The sequence below is a fragment of the Lynx canadensis genome, chromosome C1 (genome assembly GCF_007474595.2).
Source record: "Lynx canadensis isolate LIC74 chromosome C1, mLynCan4.pri.v2, whole genome shotgun sequence".
NCBI lineage: Eukaryota > Metazoa > Chordata > Mammalia > Carnivora > Felidae > Lynx > Lynx canadensis.
In genome coordinates, this window is record NC_044310.1 from 149,567,734 (window position 1) to 149,586,478 (window position 18,745).

The window sequence follows — 18,745 nt, forward strand, 5'->3', positions numbered from 1 at the left end:
TCCAACTACATGATCTTAACTACATCATTTTAAGTACAATAAGTCTGAGTTGTCAATGGCAGAACTATAGCTTAGTGCTTTCTGCAGATTCCTTTTAAATTCCCAATTCATTCATATTTAAAATATCTGGCTTTCCCACCGCCCCCCCCCCAAAAAAAAGGGAGACAGGAACATTTGCATATTGAAAACCAGCCCTATTTTCAGGGTTTAACAAGATTCAAATCAAAAAGGCAAAGGACGAAAAACAAAGAAAGGTGCTGTCGTGGCGCCCTAGAAAGCAGATGTTCATTAGGGCCCAGACACACAGATTACTATCACAATGTACTTATCTGCACATGCTATCGTCAGACCACACAGTCAAATCAAATTTTGAAGGCTCAAAGGATGTGCACTGAAGAACATCCTGTACTGCTGAAACATGAATTTGAATTTTGTGACAGAGACAGAGGGGTAAAAGAGAACTCCACAGATCACCCACTGTCATTTGAAATCCTATTTATATGTTAAGAAATCATCTATTCCTTAAAAAAGCAATCAAAATCAGCATTTAAGATTTCTGCTACTAAAATGAAAATCTGAGGAACTACTACCAAATAAGAAACATACCTTGTTTTCAGTCTTTACCCAAGTAAAAAACACACAATAGTCTTGCAATTATTTCTAGATAAAGAATCAGTTTGTGAAATATCCAAGAAATAGAAAAAAAAAACGATTATGTATGACTTTAAATATCAGTATGGGTGAAGAAAAATGTAAAGTTTACCATTTCACTATCTCATAATTAAATTCTAATCTCATTAGGAGTAGCATTGGTCATCAAAATACTTTCTATTATGCTAATTATGTTCTCTTTTGTTCAAAGTATTACATCATGTCTGCACTTCTGTAACAACATTTATACATTGCCAAATAAAATTTTATTTTAAATTTCCACATAAAATTGGATAAAGATTCAGAAGGAAAATCTGATTCAAAGAGGCAATTGTAGTTAGCAAATTCTTAATCATAATCTGTAGCATTAAGAGTTAATAAAGATTTTTTTTTTTTCAGTCAGGTTAAGTTAGACACACTTGGTCCCTGATTTGGGAATAGCTTGTATGCAACAATCACCCCGGTAGACCAGGAGCGTGGCACACACACCAGTAGCTAGTCAGAAGTAAGTCCAGACTGACACTACTCTTAATGTGCAGTAAGAAAAACTGGGGGCAGGAGCAGGGGAGAAGGGAAAAGAAGAAGGGGGTAGGGGAAAAGGAGAAAAGAAAGAGGAAACACCCTGGGAATGCCCAAACCCATGGGCTTTTCCCTCACACATTCCCACTTTGCAGGCTCTTCACTCCAGAAACAAAATACCAGGGGATCCATGGTCTGAATCATCCTCTTAAGCACAGATTGGTTCCATTCTGACTTCCTCTCAGGGTAGGATTCTTAACCTGTGCTCCACAGGCTGTCCTGGTAAATATTTGAGGTTAATGGGAAAGTGCCATCATCAAATTCTCAAGGTTTAGAGTTCCCCTATGAGTTATGAGCCATTGTTGGGCCAGAACTAGATGAAAATAAGAGAAGTGATGGAACTGGACAGTTTGTTCTTTGTCATTTTGTTTCCTTCTTGTTTCCAGCCTCACAAGGTGTTTGCTTGATCTGATGCTGGAGGAGAGTGAGCAAAGCAGTGAGGTTGTAATCATCTAGTCAATGAGGGGCAAGGGATGAAACGCAGAAAGCCTTGGACTGCATTTTTTAAAGTGAGTTTTGGGGCTGGAGGTGGAGGGGGGGGTGTTATCGCTGAGGCCACCATAAGAAAATAGGTGAGTAGGAAGCTAGTGTCCCAGGGAATAAGGAATAAATCAGGCTCCCAGGGCCTCGTACACAGTGAGAAGCTCCAGAGTCCACACCTCAAACGACTTCACAAGCCACACCTCCCATCTCTTCTTGGAACCCAGTCCCCAAGTCCTAGAAGCTCAAAGCCCTACTGAAGGACTGTAGGGAGCTCTTGTCTTCCCACAGCCTGTCAGGGGAGTTAGGAAAACCTACCCACCCCCCTAAAGGATACAAAGATGGGCTCCTGGAACCTGGAATTTGAACTCTGAATACTCATGCACCGCGTCCCTCCCCCAAACATTGCCCAAAAGGGTGCTTTGGTTCTATGATGAGATTAGTACTGGAACAAGTACCTGTGAATTATAAAGTGGATTACTTTTACAGGCTCTTAAAGGTTGGCTGTGGGCCCTACCACTAAGGATAACAATTTACGTATGAAATATGTTAGATGAGTTTCAAGTTCTACATAACTGATAAGTGAACTTTTCAGAACAAACTTGAAAACAATTCACTTGTAGGTTAAGTCATACCCAATCACTGAACAAATCACATAGAGCTCTAGAAAAATATCATCTTTCAGCTATAGAATTTTTGCTATAGAAAGTGTTCTGGTAGCCAATTCCTTTTGTGTTGCTGTTGTTGTTGTTGTTGTTGTTTAAATAAAAGTGCAAACAATCATGTGGAATGAAACCTAGAAGAGGCTGAGATTAGGAACCTCTTTTCGTTAAGGCTTCCATTTTTAAAACAATGAAATTAATCAAAGTTGTGCTTTGCAGGAGGCAAAGAAAGTTTTGAGAATATATCAGTTAATGACCTGAAAATAAAACTGCCAAATTTGTCTTTTTATTAATGTCTGTATTTGTCAAAAGTCTATTCACTGATGAACCCAAATGCTGTTGAGAAGACAAAGGTAAAGGTGATGGTATTACAAATTTTTAATAAAATGTCACTCTTGCTTACAACCAAATATTTTATTTGAGACTTTACAAGCAGCTAGTATTATTCTATAGGTAAGGAAGGATTTAGAAGTTCTCCAGTACAAATATACTACCAATGGTAACTCTCAAAATCACCATGTTTAAAAATTGTTAAATAAGGGAAATGGCATAGTGTCATTTGAAGAGCTTAAGCATAATAAAAATGGAAGTTTAAAATCTAAAATTCACTTTTGGCAACTTTGATTTCTCCCCTCCCCCAAGAAACTCAGGTTAAGAGAGCACAGTATTCCATGATGATGTATCCATCCAATTCTTCCCATTCTAATTAGTAAAATTTTCAATTGATTAAAAAAAACAAAACTGGTATCATCTAAAACAGATCCACACACTTTACTTTTCCTACAAGATCGGTAAAAATTATTTGTGATATCTGTGAAAATATTTCGTTTTTTTGCACAAAACCTTTCCCTGGAATCACTCTTCATCTGGGAGGAAGCCCAGTAGCACCTGTTGTTCAGTGGGCAGCCAGAGAGGGGAGGGTTCTATGTTCCCCAGTGAGGCCAGTGAGGCCAGAGGACAACGTGACTCTCGAAGCACATCGTTTCATTTGCAGAGGCGAAGAAAGCTTATTTTAGAAGAATTAAAGCTAGAGAAAAAAATAGTTATACCTATGAAAGATCATGAATAATAAAAAATCTGTTATTTTCTAAAGAAATAACAGCTCACATAGATACGTTATCAACTTGTAGATTGTAGGCACACAATGATGTAATTAGCAGCATAACAAAACATTTTCTCCCTTTGCCGTGAGCACACCTAATGAATTAGAAGAAATAAACATCATTTCAAATGGTTTAAAACAATGAGAGTAACAAATCTGTGAGACCATTATGTCATCACTTAAGCATGATATTCTCAGCCTGTCACAACCCAAATAGGTTGGCTTCGTAGCACACTTATAAGCCTAAAACTTGAAAAATAACAATGTAAAATACGGTAACTGCATATGAAACTTTGTGGGGAAGGAGTTAACATAAAGTACCAAAAAAAAGTGTTATTCTTTAACATTCTAAGCACTCATAAAAGGATAATAAAGCACAAGAAATACAAAACAATGCTGATTATCAATTCAAGACATTTTCACTCATTAATCTAAAGCCCCAATTTCTTTCTAAAATTCCCAGGTTTATTGTGGCCTTTATATGCCCTTTACTTTTTCTCACAAAACACAATGGCAGTGTTTTTAATCTCACAGATGTATATCTCAGGGCTTTCTCTGTCGCTCAGACTTCTGGTTGATACGTTACCTTCCTGGGTGTACTATTTTGTAAATATTTTTCTTCACTTATTTCTTGTATTGTGTCTATTCTGTCTTTCCTGGTAGCTGATGAGATGCTAGAGAGCAAGGACCAGCTATTATACTCCCTAACCTTTCCCAATTTCAAGTGCAGAGAATGGTGCTCTGGGATCACTCAGAAAAATACAACCGATTAGTTGGTATGTCAGTCCTTCATGAACCTCAGCAATTTTTCAACAAGCTACCAGCTGAAAACTTTAACCTAATTCCAGAATACAGATGTTACAGCCAACGTTAGAAATCATCCACCAGGCATTGTGTTTAAAATGCCAGAGTTTGAAAAGTAAATTAACTGTTTATATTAACATCTAATCTCTTTTAGGATTTAGGTTTTCATATTTATCATCTAGAAAACTGTTCTCCATCCTCTAAAATGACAAATGCATCCATTTAAGAATTAGCTAAAAGACAATGTATAGAGAAGGACAGTGTTCAGTTCTGTATGTTTTCTCCCCCAGGAGGACTGGGTGTTGATTTTTGCCCCCCCCTTTTTGTCTCTCTCCCTGTCTCTCTCTCTCTCTCTCTCTCTCTCTCTCTCTCTCTCTCACCACCTTTGACACACTTCTTTTCCAGTGCTTATTTGAAAAATTAAGATATTCATATAATTATGTTAAGGAGACCAAATACATTAAGAAAAAGTAAGGAATTCAACTATGGGAGATATGTGTTGAGTTTGTTATTAGCTTAACCATCACCATCCCCTTTACACTTGCCCTTCGTAGGAAGAAATGTTTAGTTTCTGTTACCAAATTAGTGTGTGTGCTCAAGTTTGCATGTATGTTTCACACACACGGTTCTAAGAAGACATTTTGCTGTGTATCACCCGGCCAAGCTCCCACTGGTGAAAGTCTGTATCATCCAAGTGCTGCCTTCATGAGGCACAACCAACTTCCATCAGGTTTGACTATCTACCCATTAACACAATAGAGGAAAAAAAAGCCAGAACATTTAAATTCATTCCACATAAAATCTCCAAGTCCAATGTTCAATTTTGAACATATGGTTTGATCTGACACCAAATACTATGGCATTACATTTAAATCACTCACATACCATTACTACATTTTATTTAATAAAGCTACGTTACATGAAATATAGTACTTCTACTTCAGAGCAACTTGATACGTTCCTGCTCATTCCTCTAACCCCAATGAATGGGATAACAAGCTAGGTAGCTGAATGTCATGTTTAGGGTTATGCAACAGTCAGTAATTGAGAGAGGACTAATTCTGAACACCTCAATGCTAGTTTATATTTTAGTTGTTATCCATTAAATGAATACATGTTTTTACCGAGTCTGAAATACATTTCTTTAAGAAGCTGATTTTCTTGAAAACTGAGCAGGAAAAAGTTTCAATTATGTTGGTGGGGGCCACTGATAGGAAACAAAGACAGGCTCTGAGTCACCAATTCATCACATGTAACATTTCCCACCTCAAATATAATACTATGAGATTTTTTTTTCTGGCACCATAGGCTTTAATGAAGAATGTACAAAACAGCACTTTTGATTCCATAAATGAAGCACTGACCAACTGATATGTGATTCCTCCCAGGGATCTTACTCAATCCATAAAACAATTTAAAGTTGTCAAAATGGTAACAAAATAAATCAAAATGCAAATCAAACTATAATGAGATTGCTATAGAAAATCAGACTGGATTATTATATTTGTACATTTTGGTCTACATTTTTTTCCTGGTCTAAAAAAATTCACATGTACTTACTCTGAATAATAATAGTCACTAACAAGCATTTATTTAGCACCTACTGTTTTGTGAATCAAGCAAGAAACTAGGGAGGTGTTGATATCCTTTGCAGAGAGACTTACAGTGGGCGAGAAGACCATGCTTGGGGAGAGTAAACATTAGTGAGACTAAGCATCCAATAAAAAACAAACTGGACAAAAAAATTCCTCATCCTTAAAAACAATGAACAATATTTAAGTGTCTGTATCATTTTTACTAAGCACTTATCCTTCCATTGTACATATTTCTCTCACATGATTTTTACTGGTTAAGTAGACATGGGGAGAAATATTTTATTTTCTGGAAATGCTCAATTTAATAAAAGAAAGAAAGACCCTTTTGTCTTTAGGTAAAAGACCCATAACTTAAAATTTTAGTACTCATTAAGTAAGCTGGGGTAATTTTAAAGTTCCAATAAACCATTAAACCAAATACAAAGTCTGAGCAATATATCAGTAAAGTTTTAAAATGTTTTTTCTTGAAACTGCATTACATGGAAATTGCCCATATTTGAACTTAAACTCAAAACCAAGATTGCCAACCATGTAAGGTATATCTAGTTATACTAATACTAAATGACTGAAAACTTTCCTACTTCACTTCTCTTTTCCTTTTCCTTTCCAGTAGCTTGAGATTTAGCTCCCAGCATATAAAAATATAATAGATGCTATGGAAAATCCAAAAGAAACAGCTATCTCGGGGGAAGAATGCTACAGTACTGCATTACAATGCATGTTCATTTTAACCATCCCATGACCTTGAGCGTTCCAATACCACTTCTAGATAGCCACACTATCTCATTCACCAAAGGAACGAAGGTGTGTATTCAGGGTATAAAATATTACTTGGCTGTATTGATCTATTCAAGCAAACTTTATTCGCTGTATAAACGCAGTTACTTGTTAGGACACAAAGCACCCTAAGTTCTAATATCATGCCTCTGTATCTCCAAACCACCCTACTATACTCAGTCGTTCCATGTATCAAATCATAAACCCTAAGCCCTAGAGAAACAGATTGACACAACAGTCATATGGGTACCAAGTAAAAGTTAAGGAATTCAACAAAATGTTAATGCACACAAAAATTCAATACAGAAAAACTACTTTGTTCTGGTAGCCTTTATTAACACAATCCCAAATTATATCACTCGTTATTTTTCATATTTTGAAGCTAGGTGATATGTTCTTTAGCATACACTTATATAAAGATAATTTTGAAAGAAGTTTTTGTTTTAGAAAGACTTCTTTAGCGTATAGACAACAATACTGTTTATGCATAAAAACTTAAAAACCAAGCTTTCAAAATGGTATGTTTTATAGAAATATCTTTCGTGGGGCGCCTGGGTGGCGTAGTCGGTTAAGCGTCCGACTTCAGCCAGGTCACGATCTCGCAGTCCGTGAGTTCGAGCCCCGCGTCGGGCTCTGGGCTGATGGCTCGGAGCCTGGAGCCTGTTTCCGATTCTGTGTCTCCCTCTCTCTCTGCCCCTCCCCCGTTCATGCTCTGTCTCTCTCTGTCCCAAAAATAAATAAATGTTGAAAAAAAAAATTAAAAAAAAAGAAATATCTTTTGATAACTATGAACATACATCACAAATGTGTACACTGCATTTAGTTGGTACAAAATATTAGCTAAGCATGTAAAGAACATTTTGTACTTTCCTTTCTTCAAAAGAAATAATAAGTATTTCAATTCCCATATATATCTGCATACATGCATTGGCAGTAATGTAGGTTGTAGGATCTCTGAAATAAACAGACCGTGAGGAGTGACTTTATACTAAGTGAAATTAATACAGCCAATGTTTGAAAATGTGCACATACAAATCTTTAGGCTAAAATATGTTAAATTATCAGATTTTTTTTTCCTGTGTAGCTGAAAAGTGGATACCAAATTTAATTTTTCATAATATACCACGGGTCATTTATAATTCAGAAAATCCTTTAGAACGGTATGTGCTTACATTTACGAAGCTACATCAAACTACCTCGTAGAATGAACGTGTCAGGTGATAAAGAAAGCCTGCTGGGATAAGACCACCCTGACAGAGAAACACAAAAAAACCCAACAAGCATGTAAAATCAGGTTACTTCTAATCTATGTTACTCCACACTAAGATATTAAGAAAATTTCACAATCTCCTCATTTCCGCCCATGCCCGCCCTTCCATACCATCCTCCGATTTACTTTATGTGTAATGCAGCTGTACTACTTTTCTAATGATTTCTGTCAAATTATTTCTCTTTCTGTCAAAGTACAAAGCATGCTGATATGGTCACGCTGTAATAGAACTGCATAGATTGTTGTTGTTGTTGTTGTTGTTGTTGTTGTTGTTGTTAATAACTGGAGAAGTGACCAAGATGTTTTTATGGGGAAAAAATACGAAATAAAATTTACAACAGTCTCTAATTGGATGAGTAACTCAAGAAGAATTATTTGACATATGTTAATTTCTTAACATAGGAAAACAAAACTCATTCTCAAGTGTCATTTTAACTGGTATGTATTCCTCCTGCTGAAAAGAAATCCCATCCATGTATCCTTTCTTGATTCAAAACCATCACATCCGTCTCCCAATTGCAAGTTTAAGTCAAATATCACTTTGTAAACAACCATGCCATTACTTAGTTTTTGATATAGTTTCCAAACGGAAGTTTCAAAACAACCCTGACCAGCAAACACATCACTGTACTTTAAACAGACTGATGTTTTCTATCGTATGTTTCAGGAAGGTTAAAAGACACACATAGGCAAGGATCATCACCGTAGACAACAGACAATTAATATTCTAAGTGAGAATATTAATTCTTTAGGTAGACTAGGCAACACTTGTTTTTAAACTAACTACCAATCAAACAAAGTCACTTTTTTTTTTAATGACTCACACTACCATGTTACCAGCAAATACGTCAAGGAGAAAAAACAGAGCTATGCGTTTCAAACTGTGCTTACCTAAAATCTGCATCTGGTTACTTTACATTTTAGGAGATACCCCTTTCTGGGATAATCAAGATACGTACAGTAGGGAATTTAGGTTTAATTATCGGACTTTAATACCACGTTATATAGGTCAAGTCGGTATGTGTGTCTTTCTCCTGAAACAAAGAAATTCCGAGTAATAGGATTTCAAATTTCATAGTAGAAACAGCAAGATATGTTTTGAGAATGTCACTTACAGTAACACAAATCAATATTAAATGCTTTATGCAGGAAGCACACTTTCAGAAAATGGGCCCTAAAGCTTTCTGGGATCCGACCCTAATTACTGGAGCAGGCTCTTGCCGTTTGTCTCTCTCTTCAATTATTTACGGGGCAAAAAGAGCCAAATGGCAATGCATTAGCTATATTAAATGCTATGTACTTGGTTTCTAACTTACTAATGGTACATAAAAATTACTAAGGTGAATGTGCCTGTAGAAACATGGCCCTTTTTCTTCTTCACCTGAGTGTATCTATTTATTATTCATATAGTTAAGTGTTGAATAGCCTGTCCTTTAGGCACCCGATGCTGCATAATTTAAACAAGTGCATTAAACATATATGATATCTAAAAGGTAGTGCATTGATTATACCTCAAAATTTCTTTGAACAACCTGTATTTACAATGTATCTCACAAAAAAATGAGCACCTCCCTTGGGTCTCTGAAAACAAATATGTGGGGACCACACAGAAATGAATGAGTATTCTTGCTTCTACCATCTTGCTGCTTTCTGGCCACCCAAAGTAAGATGAGAATTGAGGGGAACAAAAAGGAGGTCCTTGATTACTCGAAAATTTCTGGTCTCAGTCCTGACAAGTGTCCTTTTTTACATGAGAAAATACAGAGCTATGTTGTAGGTACATAACGCGGACCACACACACTGTAAGAAAGAAAAGCTTATCAAGATTGAATCAGAGATTCTTTGCATCAGGCCAGGAATGTCCTCTGCCAGCAAGGAGGACATGATTACAACCTACCAAAGAAAGTTCAGACACTGCATCCATACTTGATTCTTTTGTGATCTAGAAAGGCACCTGGGGTAGTGATAGGAGATGCTAATCGCTGAAGAAGGCTGCTGCATCCAACTTCAACCCTCCCAAATTATGGAAGAAGCTTCCAAAGCAGTGAAACCTTCCCTCTTCATGGGCCCACCATATATATATATATATATATATATATATATATATATACATATATTTATTTTAATGGGTTCAGAATGCCTCAAATCTCACTGAAAAAATAAGACAGGCCCACTAACAAGGCACCCGGGGTCCCCAGAAAGTCAGTCGCAATGTGTATGGCTACATGTCATCAGCTGTGTTACCTAAGAGTATGTCAAGGCCACTTTTGAGAAAGCACCACTGGAAATCGAACTGTGGTCAACATATAAGGTAGCATTTTTCTAAACTAAATATAAAGTCACTTCTTTGCACTGAAATCTGCCCATTGTCCTTCCTTTGCAAAACCTACAGGATAGATTAAAAGGAACATCAGTGAACGGGGAGTGAACTTTGGCCACTTTTTCACCCAAAACACCAGCGTAAAAGTAGAAATCAGTAACCAGGTGAAGTGCCACACCGCACAAAGATCAAGGCGAGAGGCGGGCGCGCAAGGCCGTAGGCGGGGAAGAAAATGTCCCGTCCCCCCACTTCAAGCCCCAGTCATCGCGCGCGCGGGAGGTTGAGGGGCGTCCCTGGGGGCCCCGGGGCTGCGCACCACTCCTAGGGAAGGCAAGAGTTACTGCTCGCAGGGCGAGGCCCAAGGAGAAGCGGTCGAAAAGCCGCGCCGGCCGCGGGTCCTGCCGCGGAGCCCCAGGCGTCGGCGGCTGAGCAGCCACCGCTCGGTGAGGGGCGCCGCTCGGCCCCGCGACCCTCCCCGCCTCCCGGGCCAGGAAGGGGCTGGCGGCTCTTTCCTGTCTAGTCTCTCCCCCCACGGCTTTCTGTAACCCGATCCCCGCACTCCGCTCCCCGGGCAGCCGCAGCCCCGCGCGCCGCCCCGCGCCGCCCAGGCCAGCGCTATAGTTAGCAACCCTCCATCAACTCTGCCGGGGGTGGCGGGGGCTCGCCGCGCGCGCCCCTGCACGGGCCCCGACCGGCGCGCGCGCCCCCGGCGCCCCCCGCCCCCGGCGCCCCTTTACCTTCGCTTGAAGATACTGGGGGTAGTAGTAGGTGGCGTACTGAGGGTACATCTGCTGTTTCCACACTTTGCCCATGAAGCTGGAAGGGAGCCTGCCGTGAGCCTGCCGTGCAGGGTCGCGGGCACTTTGGGGTTTCCAAGTCTCGATCTCTCCTGCCTCTCCCTTTCCGGCGGCGGCGGCGGCGGCGGCGGCGGCGGCTGCCGCTGCTCCACCTCCCAGCCCGGACCAGACGTCGTCGTCGTCGTCCTCCTCCTCCTTCTTCTCCTCCTCCCAGGCAGAGAGAAAGACACTGCAGAGCGCAGAGGGCACCCTGGACAGGGCGCTCCCAAGGAGTTGCCTCCCGGAGCCCGACTGCTCCGAGGTTGCCAAGGGCTGGCGCGCGGGCCGCTCTCCGCTCCGGCGAGCAGGCAGAGCGGGGCTGGGAGGTGATCAGTACAAGTGGAAAGTGCTGCTGCGGCGGCGACGACGGCTTCGCTCAGTGCCAGGCGGCATCTGGGGTGGGTGCGCCGGATTGGGAGAGGGGAGAGGGGCTGGCGCGCCGAGGCGGTGGGGGGAAGGGCGGGCGGGGCGGGGCTTGGGCGCCGCGGAGCTCGGGACCCGCTGGAGGTGAGGGCTGAGTTTTAACCACTCCTCACTTCCAGGGCTCGCTGTTGGACGAGCGGAAACCTTGGGAACCCGGGTCGCTTTGTGTGGGCGATGGGAGGTGGGGGGTGACTTGGGGGACCCAGTTTAAGAACTGCAAAGTGGACACCTCGTTTCCTTTCTTGAGTTTTTATCGCCGTAAGGGGGAGGGGAAGTAAGGAGAAAGCGGAGGAAATCTGATCAATTTCTCACTCCCCCCCCACCCGCCCAATGATTTTTTTTTCGTAAGAAATCGAAAATGATTTAGTGTCCAACCACAAAGCTGGAGTCGGGACACCTGGGTTCTGTTCTCCCAACCCCCAGGCCACAACACTTAATTTTCTAGGTGACCTTGCGAGGGTTAGTATCCTTTGGTTTGGTTTTCCCAGATGTGAGGGGTGAAATCGTGCCCTCTGCACAAGGGGAAGCAAAGCTCTCTCAAACACACACACACACACCTCACAACAAATAGATGGATCCTTCTAAGGGGGAGATGCCGCAAAGAGGCAGAATGTTATTATTAGAGGACACAATATAGACATCAGCTCTTCTCTGCCTCTTTCTAATGCTGCCAGACAGTCTGTCAACTCCCACTCAGGAGCAAGGAAACTCCTGAGTTTGGAATATTTTAAGGCCATTTTGAAAGTCACACTGGCATATTGTTGCAGCGTGCTTCAGTGACATATAAAATCAATCTCTCTCTTTCTGCCTGTCTCCATCTCCTAATTGTCACAGTTCTAGACAGCCCCAGACAGCAGTGGTTCAGTTCACTATGTAACTGGTTACAATTTAATGGAGTTAATTGGTCCCTGAAGCAGCCTGTAGAAGACTTTTATATTCTAGCTCAAAAAGAGATAATACCAAAATGTACAAATAGAGTAAGGAAGCACCTCCAAATTGGAGTCCTTGCACATCTAATAAAATGTAATAAAAAATTCATTTGTTATTAAATAGACCTTGATTACTTTGTTTTGTCACTTTGGTTTTCTGAGAGTCTGTTTTCCTAACAGCACAAAAGGTAAACCAAACTGAAATGGAATGCATGATTTCGTTAAAGTTACATTTTTTTACCATTACATTTCAAAGCAGGGTTAGTTAGATACTTTAAAACAAAGAAACAGTGTCATGAAACCCTTACAATCTTTACATGATTTGGACAAATTTTAAGGTTATGCATTTTGACAAAACAAAATAAGTGTAAGCTGATATGAGAACATTTTGGATATGCTAGGAGGCAAATCATGTATTCTTTAAAAAATTAACAGTTAACCTATGTAAAAATCCTATACAGAAACTAGTGTTTATTGGGTTTCTGATATATGGTGGGCACTGTTGAGGTTATTGTAAATCTGAAGGTCAGAATGATTCACTATCTGGCTAGGCAAACGTTAAAAAGTTCCTTACATGTTTCATTGTGGGACTCTTTAATGTTTTGGGGAAGAAAACTGACATGAACTAACTTGTGCTTTAGGAACTTGTGTTTGAAAGGCTTGAGGTGATAAGGGAAATTACCAAACTTAGACTGTTCTACTTTTTTCTGGATGATGACAATTCAGCCTGTGTTCAAGAACACAGAAGCACACACACAATTATGTGGACACTTGATTTATGACTGAATTGGTATTGCAGAGCAGTGGAGAAAGAATGAGCTTCTCAATAAATGATTCTAGGTCAATTGGCTATCCATATGGAAAAAATGAAATTGGAGCCCTGCCTCACAAAAGGGAAAGAAAAAAGTTCAAGTGAATTAAAGACTTAAATTTAAAAAAAAAAAAGATAAAATGGGGCACTTTGGGTGGCTCAGTGGGTTAAGCGTCGACTTCCGCTCAGGTCACGGTGTCGTGGTTCGTGAGTTCGAGCCCTACGTAGGGCTCTGTGCTCATAGATCAGAGCCTGGAGCCTGCTTCAGATTCTGTCTCCCTCTCTCTCTCCGCTCCTCCCTCGCTCATGCTCTGCTTCTCTCTCTGCCTCTCTCTCTCTCTCTCTCTCTCTCTCTCTCTCTCTCTCAAAAATAAATAAACATTAAAAAAATTTTAATGATAAAGCTATTAGAAGACAATTTAGGGAAATATGTTTATAGCTTTGAAGGGAAAAATTCCTTTAATAAGGTGACCAAAAGTGCAAGATTGATCAATTTGACTATATTAAAATTATGAACACTGGTTCATCAAAGGATTCTGTATAGAAAGTGAAAAAGCAGGCCACAAAATAGTTATTTGTAATCCACAAAACTATAAGGAGTTAATATGTAGAATAATATAAAGAATTCCTTGGTATCAATAAGAAAAAATGAGCAAAAGACGGATGCATATTTCACAGAAGTGGAATGATAAATGTTCCTATAACTTTGAAAAGATACACTCTATAATAAAGGAAATGCAAATTGAAATAATAAGATACCATTTCACACTTACCAGAGCGGCAAAAAATAGTACTGAAAATGTTAAGTGTAGGCGAAGAAGTGGAAAAGGGGGAACTCTTGAAAACTACTTTCCAGGGAAAGTGTGAATTGGTACAACCACCATTTTAGAATACAGTTTGTCATTGCCCAGTTTCATTTGCGTGTATACTATGGCACAATAGTTCCACTTGTACATACATACCTCAAAGAAAGTATTCAACATATGCCCCAAGAGAAATATACAGAAATGTTCACAATATACTAACAACTCAAATGTCTGTCAACCATTGAATAGATAAAAAGACTATGGTACTTGCACACAATGGGACACTTTACAGCAGTGAAAATGAATAAACTACAGTTAAAAGCATCAACATGTATCTTTTCAAAATGAATGTTGAAGAAGCAAGTCAACATAAAGCATCATTCCATTTGTATCGAGTTCAAAAACAAAAAATAACAAAAAGTATATTGTGTAAGAATAGGTACATGAAATATAAGGAGATAACAGAAAATTCAGAATGGTGGTTATCTCTGAAGGAGAAAGGTGAGATATTCAGAGAGGCACCAAAGGGGACTGGTAGAGATGGTAACTTTTCATGTTTTGCACTGGGTTGCGGATATGTAGGAATATATTTCAATATTTTCTGTAAGTGGTTCAGAGAATTTTTTGTATGTTTGCTGTATTTTATACTAAAACACTTTAAAAACAAAACTCAGCTTTTAATTTTACTCATGATCATTTTCAAACAAATACAAAAGCAGAGAGAATAATGAACCAGCTTCAATACTTATTAACATTTGTAATTCTTGTTACATATGCACCCACACCCACACCCACTCACACACTCACCCATACACCAACATGCTTTTATTTTTCTGGAGTATTTTATTTTTTTTTTTTAATTTTTTTTTCAACGTTTATTTATTTTTGGGACAGAGAGAGACAGAGCATGAACGGGGGAGGGGCAGAGAGAGAGGGAGACACAGAATCGGAAACAGGCTCCAGGCTCTGAGCCATCAGCCCAGAGCCCGACGCGGGGCTCGAACTCCCGGACCGCGAGATCGTGACCTGGCTGAAGTCGGACGCTTAACCAACTGCGCCACCCAGGCGCCCCTGGAGTATTTTAAAGCAAATCCCAAACATCATGTCATTTCACCTGCAACTACTTTAATATCTACCTCAAGCAAATAAGAACGTTTTAAAACACAATATCATGATCACATCTAACAAAATTCATAATTTATTAAGATCTACTAATACCCTGTTCTTTCATTTTTCTCTGATCATCTAAAAAATTGCGTTTGTAGTTCATTTAAATCAGACTGAAACAATGTCCACATATTAAATTTGGTTGATGTCTCGCGCAAGCCTCTTTTAATATATAAAAGTTAGCCCCCACTCACTTTTTAAACTGATGTTTGTTTGTTAAAGAAATCATGGTGTTTCTTCCATAGAATGTCCCACATGGCTGATTTCAACCTCTTGGTGTCTTTTAAAGTGATGATTAGTTCTAACAAGGGAAGGGAAGCAAAAATAATGTAAAAACAGAGAGGGAGATAAACCATAAGACACTCTTAAATACAGAGAACAAACTGAGGGTTGCTGGAGGGGTGTTGGGTGGTGGGATGGGCTCAATGGGCAATGGGCATTAAAGAGGGCACTTGTTGGGATGAGTACTGGGTGTTATATGTAAGTGATGAATCAATAAATTCTATTCCTGAAATCATTATTACACTATACGTTAACTAACTTGGATTTAAATTTAAAAATACTACTACTAATAAAACATAAAGTGATGGTTAGTTGTAGAGGTTTAATTACATTCAGGTTCACTTTTTTTGGCAAAGAATGCTTCATAGATGGTGCTAAACATACACAGGTGATGTGATGTACATCAGGAGACACATAATGACTGATTGTCTCATTTTTAGTGATACTAAGATTGATCAGAAGTTTTGGTATTATCAGTCTGATTTATCCATTTAAAAGTTCTATGGTTTTAAGAGTCGTTCATCTATTGGGACCTCATGAAGATAAAAAGCTTCTGCACAGCAAAGGAAACAATCAACAAAACTAAAAGGCAACCAACGGAATGGGAAAAGATATTTGCAAATGACATATCAGACCAAGGGCTAGTATCCAAAATCTATAAAGAGCTCACCAAACTCCACACCCGAAAAACAAATAATCCAGTGAAGAAATGGGCAGAAAACATGAATAGATACTTCTCTAAAGAAGACATCCAGATGGCCAACAGGCACATGAAAAGATGCTCAACGTCACTCCTCATCAGGGAAATACAAATCAAAACCACACTCAGATATCACCTCATGCCAGTCAGAGTGGCCAAAATGAACAAATCAGGAGACTATAGATGCTGGAGAGGATGTGGAGAAACGGGAACCCTCTTGCACTGTTGGTGGGAATGCAAACTGGTGCAGCCACTCTGGAAAACAGTGTGGAGGTTCCTCAGAAAATTAAAAATAGACCTACCCTATGACCCAGCAATAGCACTGCTAGGAATTTACCCAAGGGATACAGGAGTATTGATACATAGGGGCCCTTGTACCCCAATGTTTATAGCAGCACTCTCAACAATAGCCAAATTGTGGAAAAAGCCTAAATGTCCATCAACTGATGAATGGATAAAGAAATTGTGGTTTATATACACAATGGAGTACTACGTGGCAATGAGAAAGAATGAAATATGGCCCTTTGTAGCAACGTGGATGGAACTGGAGAGTGTGATGCTAAGTGAAATAAGCCATACAGAGAAAGACAGATACCATATGTTTTCACTCTTATGTGGATCCTGAGAAACTTAACAGAAACCCATGGGGGAGGGGAGGGAAAAAAAAATGAGGTTAGAGTGGGAGAGAGCCAAAGCATAAGAGACTCTTAAAAACCAAGAACAAACTGAGGGTTGATGGGGGGTGGGAGGGAGGGAAGGGTAGGTGATGGGCATTGAAGAGGGCATCTTTTAGGATGAGCACTGGGTGTTGTATGGAAACCAATTTGACAATAAATTTCATATATTAAAAATTAAAAAAAAAAGAGTCGTTCATGAGTGTTACCTCAACGCATTATTTCATTAGGTATTACAAAATTATGGTTTTATAATTTTATCATTTCTTCTGCACTTGTTAGTTGGAAATTGTCTATGGAGAAGAATTTTCTTCAACTCTTTGGTTAACTTGAAATACAATTAGCACTGGCAAAGCAAGATACTTCCTTCTTCCTACTTACCAGTTTTGAGAATAATGAATTGATGCCATAGGAAACTGCAAACCTAACCAATTTTAAGTAATATTCTGAACTTACAGCTTTTTATATATTTTCTTTATTTCAATCAATCACAGTCATTATTCTTATTGGTGCTTAAATTGCCCCATCTTTGGTCAATGGAAGACTCTTTGAATTGACTCCTATGTCTTTTTTTATTATTATTATTATTACCAGATCCCAATAGTCTGATCGATTTTTTTTTTTTTTTTTTGCTTTCTAGCATGATAAAATTGTCCCAGGTTTTTGTATAGTTTGTGTCCAAGCCTGGGTCAGCTATTTCTCTAATAAACCCATGTCAGCTTGCTGAGAAAAAAAAATTTAAATAATAACAAATTCTTTAAAATGTGTTCTTCATACTTATCACGTTTGGTAGAAGGAGCTCATGAAAGATTCTTAATGAATTTGATGCCAAGATGACCCTTAGGAGAGCATGAGCCATTGAGTGATGTTCCCCAAGAGAAGCTGTACATTTACACCTTCGCTAACATTTAAGAAGTATACTCTATATTCAGGACACGCGTAGGTACCGTTGGGGATGTAGTTTACTTGGTGTTTGCCTGCACAGAGCTTACCATCTAGTGAGAGAGACACAAATGAAACAACATTAAACTGTGGTAAGCTCTATGAAGAAAGTATAATGAGAGGAGAGCAACTTTGTGGGAGTTGGGTTAGAAATTTTAAGTAGAGTTGTCAGGAAAAATCTCTTCAAGGAGACATGCTGGAAGAGAATGATGTGTCAGCCATAAGAAGCTTGTATGAAGTGAAAGATGGGGGACTGTGTCCCTGCAGAAGCAGCAGCAAGTTAAAGACATTGAACCACCAATTATCCCATCCAAGATCTCTAATCTGGTTTCACTTATAACCAAGGGTAAACATTTTTTATTATACTTAATCAGAAGTGGACCAAACAAGTTAGCATTCATTAATGCCTTTGTTCTTATGCCATCTGCCTGAGTATTGAAATAATTGAAGGATAAAGTTAGAAATTTTGCAACACACCCCTGTAGTAGAACATCAGCAAATTGGAAATGGGATTTAGAATTTTTAGAAAGACTTCACACAGAACTTGGAGAATTACTGGCTGTGAGTTCTCTTGCTTCCACATTAGATAACTAGGTGATGTCTGTAATACATTTACTGAATATTAAAACAGAAAGGCCAGTTTTTGCAAGGTGAAAGTATGACTGACATATATGTTAGAAGTCTGAGTGGGTTAAACAAATAAGAATGTATATTCAAGGGAACCCGTGGTTTTACTCTACAATAGAATTTTGTCATGAATAAGGAATTGTTTTTTAAGAGGTTCAGTATAAATCTTCTAGCTTGCTATTTCTTAGATATGTGGCTTTAGACCTTGTTTTGTAGACCCCTGCCCTAAGAAACTAAAATCTTATTATCTTTCTAAGTGGAATATTCTTCAAAAATATTTTTTCATCAGGGGTGCCTGGGTGGCTCAG

At 39.2% G+C, this 18,745-nt stretch overlaps 1 protein-coding gene across 6 annotated transcripts in view; it reads right to left on the minus strand.

Moving 5' to 3' along the window:
- RBMS1 (RNA binding motif single stranded interacting protein 1) overlaps nt 1-11,403 on the minus strand; it is a 219,757-nt gene extending 208,354 nt beyond the window's left edge. For 2 of the 6 annotated variants that reach the window (XM_030326104.2, XM_030326106.2), the window contains exon 1: nt 10,978-11,142. In XM_030326104.2, the coding sequence (XP_030181964.1) occupies nt 10,978-11,052 (75 nt within the window). In that variant the 5' untranslated portion in view covers nt 11,053-11,142. Of the gene's footprint in view, nt 1-10,977 lie in introns of all 6 variants that reach the window. The other 4 variants (XM_030326110.2, XM_032594423.1, XM_030326108.2 and 1 more) reach the window with 4 other exon arrangements.
- Nucleotides 11,404-18,745: the final 7,342 nt, after the last annotated feature.